Source organism: Pteropus medius, unplaced genomic scaffold (genome assembly GCF_902729225.1).
Source record: "Pteropus medius unplaced genomic scaffold, Ma_sr-lr_union100, whole genome shotgun sequence".
NCBI classification, from domain to species: Eukaryota; Metazoa; Chordata; class Mammalia; order Chiroptera; family Pteropodidae; genus Pteropus; species Pteropus medius.
In genome coordinates this window covers 407,914-413,913 of record NW_024343732.1, presented here as the reverse complement: position 1 = coordinate 413,913, position 6,000 = coordinate 407,914, and the positions used below count along the sequence as shown (strand labels likewise).

Below are 6,000 nucleotides of genomic sequence, written 5' to 3'. Positions count from 1 at the left end.
AGCAATACCTATCTCATAACAGTAGCTGTGAGAATTAAATAATACAAATTGACATGTTAATCCCACCCCACCCCACCCCCCAAAAAGAAACTTACTCCATTAAGCATTCTCCATCTTGGTTGATGGCACGTCTACCTTTCCAGGTGCTCAGACCGAAATCTGGGTTCCTGACCTTCTCGTGAACCCCATATTCCTCCATCCATCGGCAAATCCGCCACCACCACCTTTATAAAACAATCTTTCCTCTTCAGAATCCAATCGCCCCTCATCACCTGTAGGGCCCCCAGCTTGGTTGGAGCTACTATCATCTCTCACCTGGACTAGTACAGTCACCTCCACCTTATCATCCTAGTCCCATCCTTGCCTTCCACGGTCTCCATTCAACATAGCAGCCAAAGAATGTATGACAAATCTTGTTCCTCCTCTACTCAGAACCTTCCATGGCTCCCTATTTCTCTCACAATAAAATCAGTGGCTTTTCAAGATCTATGTGAATTTACTTATTTGCTTATTTATAATTTATCATTTGCTCCCTCCTCTAGAATGGTTCAAACACTGCCAGGCTCACCGCAGATGCTCGATAAATATTTGATGAATTAATATGATCATTGTAGGTACTGTCATTGCCCTATTTCCTGTATCACCATGTCACGGACTTCTCTGCCATCTAATTCCCCCAGTCAAAGATTTGGGTATCACCCTAACCTCCTCCCTCCCTTCAACCCCCACCCTTCTCACCCCACCTGGACCTCAGCCTCTCTCTCCCCTGGGTTTCCAGCCCCCTCATACTCTCCTTCTAAGCCACCTCCCTGCCAGCCCAGATCTGATCATGACCTATGCCCTCAGCATAAGGATCGAACCATAACGTGGCCCACAGTTCGTAGGAGGTTGTCCCCTGCCCACCCTTCTTCCATTTTGCCCCACTCCTCAGACCCAGCCATCCTGGCCCCTTATGAGTTCCTCAAGCACACCATGCTCCTCTTACCTTGTAGATGCATCTCCCTCTTCCTGGAATGCTCTTCTCTCCCTTGTCACCACTCAAATTCTACTCCCCACTTTAGTTCTCACTGAGCCACTCCCATCCACTGTTATGCTCACCCAGCACCAGAAACCTCTCCGTTGGAGCACCTATCACCAGTTTAAGTAAACGTTTATATGCAGAATTATTTGTTCAATATCTGACTCCCCCAAGGGCAGGAATCGGGCTGGCTGTACTCCTGGCTCAGTGCCAGCAATTAATATGCAGTCTGTTGATGAAATTAATGAATACACAAACTGTCCCCAAAAGTCTGAGTTTATGTCCAAGGACAAATGGCTTTCCAGCCTCCTAGCCCACAGCTTTCCCCTCAGCCACCTCCCAACTGTCCAGGGCCCTTCGTTTCCTTGCTGGGCTCCAGGTGTCAGGGTCTGGTCAGGCTAGAGGGTGGATAGTGGAGGATGTCAGTGTCCCTTGCTTTTATTCTACCAAAATTAGAATACTTAGCAAAGGGACTTTGAGCAAGGGAAGAAGGAAGGGGCTTGCTGGGGAGGGTCTGAGTTTACAAAACAACGGGCAAAAGCAAACAGCTGGGCTCTGGCATGTAACCTGATGCCTGAGACGTTTGCCCATCTGAGGTGGGGGCCTCAGGAAGGTGATGTACAGGTTCAAGGCTCTGATCTCAGACTTCGGCTCCCAAGTCTTCCCTTTAGAAGCCAGCCGGGATTCGCGTGGGGACCGGGCTTGAATCCAGGACTCCTTAGACGTCTGGTCTTAGGTCCTTAGAAAGCTCGATGAGCGGGGCCTGAAGACCTGAATCATTGGGATGCTGTGGGCGGGACCTGGGCCCAAGGGGTCATGGCCTAGCCTGGTCCCTCAACCAAGAGGGCAGGAACGAACTCAGGGGGCGGGATCTGGACCCCAAAGGGCGGAATCAGACCCTCAGGAGGCGGGGCCTTGCCTTGAGGGGCGTCGCCTGCACCTACAGTCTGTTCAACCGAGGAGACCGGCCCTCCAGGAGCAGAGCCTGGACTTTGAGGGGCGTGGCCTATGCCCTCAGGATTTAGGGGAGGGGCAGTCCCCTCTGGGCGGGGCCTCGGCCTCTGGGCGGGGCTTGGGCCTCTGTCTCCTCAGGGGCTCGCCTGCACTCAAGCCCGCGGAGGCAGCGGCTCCACGTTGAGCCAGATGCCGTTCTCCGTGCGCAGGATGAGCTCAGGCTTCCGCCGCACCTTGCGCGTTCGGTCCACACTCAGGCGGAAGCGCAGCAGTGTCAGCGCCACCGCTACGCGCATCTCGGCCATGGCGAAACTCTGTCCGATGCAGTTCCTGAAGGAAGGACGACTTTGTGAGCGGAGTCCCTAGGACTGGGTAAATGACACCCCCGCCCCGAGCCTCAGTTCCCTCATCTGCAAAATGGGGATAATGTATCATAGAGTCTTTGGGAGCCTAGGCGCCCAGAATTCAGGGCCTGGCATTCAGTAGGTGCGCTTAATACTCAGGGGTGCTATAGCAGATCTGATTTGGAGGTTTCCGGGTGCATTGAGGACACGAAGAGGGTGTCAGGTTGGCAGAAAGGACACCTGGGTGGGATGTGGTCTCTGCCCCTAACAGCATATCCCTGACCTTCCCCTGGCCTTGGTGTTCCTCCTACATTTGGTTTTGACTGGGAAAATAGGAGAGTTACCTGGGTCCTGCGGAGAAGGGCACGAAGGCCAGCGGGGAGCGCTGCTGTGGGTTGTCTGGGTCAAAGCGGTAAGGGTTGTATACCTAAGCAGGAGCAGCCTGGGTGAGTCTGAGGACTGGCCCACCCATATTAGCCTGGACCCCTCCTTCAGCCTCTGGGGAGCCCCCAGCTGGACAGAGAGAACCACACTGCAATCCAGTCACACCTCCTCCTTTTACTGTTCACGCACACCAGGCTCATTCCCACCCCAGGGCCTTTGCACTTGCTGTTAACTGTCTGAAACACACTTCTCCCTGCTCTTTACACTTTACAGGCCTCAGCTCAAACATCTCTTCCTCGGCAAGACCTTTCTTCATCATATGAACTGAAGTGCTTCCCTCTCCCCCACTCCACTGCAGTTTTTATTTCCTTTGTACAATTATTAATACCCAAAATCAAATTGTTTTTGCTTTTCTTCCTTTGCACTTCACTGTTAGCTCTGCGAGGGCAAAGACAATATCTTCCTCTATCCTCAGTGCCCAGCACAGGGTCTGGGCACTGAGGATAGAGCACCTACACAGTAGGTGCTCGATAAATATTTGTAGACCTAATGAATTCATAGTGAGTGGGTGAATAAATAGGGGAGGGATGCTCAAGCCCTGCTTCCAGCCCTGCTGTCTGGCTCCCTGGGAAGTAGGAGAGGGGAGGCCTTGCTGCCCCAGGACTGCCCCTTCTGAGGAAGCTGAGGGAAAGGAGGAGCTCACCTTGGAGTCAGGCCACACTGTGGGGTTGTAATGGGTCCCGTAGATGCTGACTAGGCAGATGATTCCTGTGGGGATTGGCATTCCATGAGCCATCTGCCACCCTTTCTGCCCATCCTTCTCTGAAAATTTCTGCTGCCTGACTCTCCCGAAGACGTCCCCATCACTTTTCTAGCTACCCTGCTGGCAACACAGGGATCTTTCTCTCTTGCATATCTGACATTGTTCTTCCTCAGCTCATGACTCCCATGGCTTCCTACTGCCCTGAGGATCAAGTTCAAATGCCTCAATGTGGCATTGAAGGCCTTTTGCACCCTGAGGTTCTGCTCTCTCTTTCACATTCAACCACCAAAGTTCACCTCCCACGTTTCCTCTTCCAAGCAGCTCTCTGTGCTTTCTGTCCCAGATAGAGCTAATGCTCTTTCTTTGAGTCTGCTCCATCTCTTGTCCCTCCCTTTAGCCCATCTCCCTGACCCCATGTAGTTGGGAATGTCTGTGTCCTGATGTCTCTCCCCAGCCTGGCCCTGGGGATGAGGCCTCTCTAGATCTCCAGGATCACCCGGGACAGAACTGGTCTACAGGGGATATCTGGCAACTGAACAGAACCAACCCTCCCCTACTTGCACCTTCAGAGGGCCGACCCTGCCTCACCCATTGCTTCCTTTCCACCCAGACTCACCCACCTCTGTTTCTCCCCTACACAGATGGGTCTCTCCCATCACCCCAGGAGCAACATCCATACAGAGAGCTGCCCCATCTACAGGGATGGTGCACTTGGGGTGGGTGTGACTAGGCCCCCATGGGCAATAGAGCAGCCAGGCAGCAGGGAGCACATAGAGGGCACCTTTAGGGATGATGCGCCCATCTGGGAGCTTAATGTCCTCCGTGCAGCGGCGGGAGATCAGGGTCACGGGTGGGAACTGGCGTAGGCTCTCCTTGATACACATAGTTGTGAAAGGCAGCTGGGTCAGGTCATCCCTGGGGAACATGGAACAGGCATGTGACTTGGGGCCAGCCACGGCAACACACACACACACACACACACACACACACACACACACACACACACACACAGCTCAGGAGCAACCATGCAGAAATCAGTCCAGAATCTCAGACTTGCCCCAACTTCTGGCATTTGCTGTTGTGCCCTGCACACACCACTAACCCTCAGCACCTGACCCCCAGCCAATCAGAGCAGCGCTAGCAGGCTTGCGGGTGGGGCAGCATTAACCCTTTAACTGATGAATTATGTGGAGAATAGGGGGACCGGAGAAGGTACCAGGACAGCCAGGGGGCCTGGGAAGCAGCAACTTATCAGCTTGTGTGGATCATTTTCATTATTTAAAAACAAAAATCCACATATCCTCTCCTTATACTATTATTTACTTAATTTTTTTCCTTTGGACTTCAGAGCCCAAAATTGGATTAATTACAACTCTTGATTCATGATCTAGATTGTTTTCTTTACAACAACAGGTTCTCTTTCAAAGACATTTGATGTTGCTACCTTAAAGGGCAAACAGCATGCCTGGCACAAATATGTCATAATCATAAGCAACACTGAGAAACCAGAGGATAGTTATTAAATTCTGTCTAGACACCATCTCCTGCCCAGTTCTCAGAACCTGGGACATCTTCTCCCTTTGTTAAAAGACAGGTTAGCAAGATTTGAAGATACAATAGTACCCAACCGAGAGTTTCTACCTCAGTTCATAATCCAAAAAGTTGACATTGAACTACTTTCTCACTGTTCAACGCTATTTAATGATGTTTTCTTTGCATGACCCAGAATCAGCTCTACACAGCACACATCTGAAGTCAATCAGATTATTGCTCCTGATTCTTCACTTCCTCTTGTATTCAAATTATACACCTGTGCCCTCTGCCCTGTGATTCTGCAGTGACTTCCACTTAAATGGGTGGAGTATATGTCCCACCCCATTGGGATTAGCCACGAGTCTTGCTTTAGCTAATGGAATGTTAAGCAGAGGTTTTAAGTTGTGTAGCTCTTTGAGCTTCTGGAGTCTACTTTGAGATGAACATGGCCAGGGTAGCTGCTGGTTTAAGAAGAATGAGGAGATGTGTGGAACAGACTTAAACCCAAATCTCAGTTTGGAAGCAACCCCACTCAACTCAGCAGCACCCAACAATAACAAGAGTAATATGCAGACAGGAGCAATAAATAAAATAAATGCTTGCTGCAAACTCTTGAGCTTGGGGCTATTTGTTATGTAGTATTATTGCAACACTTGCTGACTGAGACACTTCTGACTAAGAACATCTGCATTATGAGGTATGCAGATGATGCATTATTATCATCCTGTTTTACAATTGAAGAAATTGAAATTCAAGAAGCTTAAGTGATTTGTCTGAGGTCAGAAAGTCAATAAGTGGTAGAGCAGAGAGATTCACACACCAGGCTCTAGACTCAACCTGCCCCCACTGTCCCCATGACCCCAGACTGACCACTCAAGCTCCTCCACCTCCCGGCCTTTCATGACTTCCTGGATCTCTTCACGGCACTTCTCCTGGTACTCCGGGTACTTGGCCATGTTGAACAGCATCCACGAGAGCCCGCTGGATGTTGTGTCATGACCTGC

At 50.8% G+C, this 6,000-nt stretch overlaps 1 protein-coding gene across 3 annotated transcripts in view; it reads right to left on the bottom strand.

Annotated features, from left to right (window-relative positions):
• Nucleotides 1-1,278: 1,278 nt before the first annotated feature.
• The window catches only part of CYP4F22 (cytochrome P450 family 4 subfamily F member 22), a 44,252-nt gene continuing 39,530 nt past the window's right edge, over nt 1,279-6,000 (bottom strand). For 2 of the 3 annotated variants that reach the window (XM_039867680.1, XM_039867681.1), the window contains 5 exons: nt 5,867-5,996; nt 4,245-4,378; nt 3,404-3,468; nt 2,661-2,743; nt 1,991-2,302 (listed from right to left, as the gene is read on the bottom strand). In XM_039867680.1, the coding sequence (XP_039723614.1) occupies nt 2,125-2,302; nt 2,661-2,743; nt 3,404-3,468; nt 4,245-4,378; nt 5,867-5,996 (590 nt within the window). In that variant the 3' untranslated portion in view covers nt 1,991-2,124. Of the gene's footprint in view, nt 2,303-2,660; nt 2,744-3,403; nt 3,469-4,244; nt 4,379-5,866; nt 5,997-6,000 lie in introns of all 3 variants that reach the window. The other variant, XM_039867679.1, reaches the window with a different exon arrangement.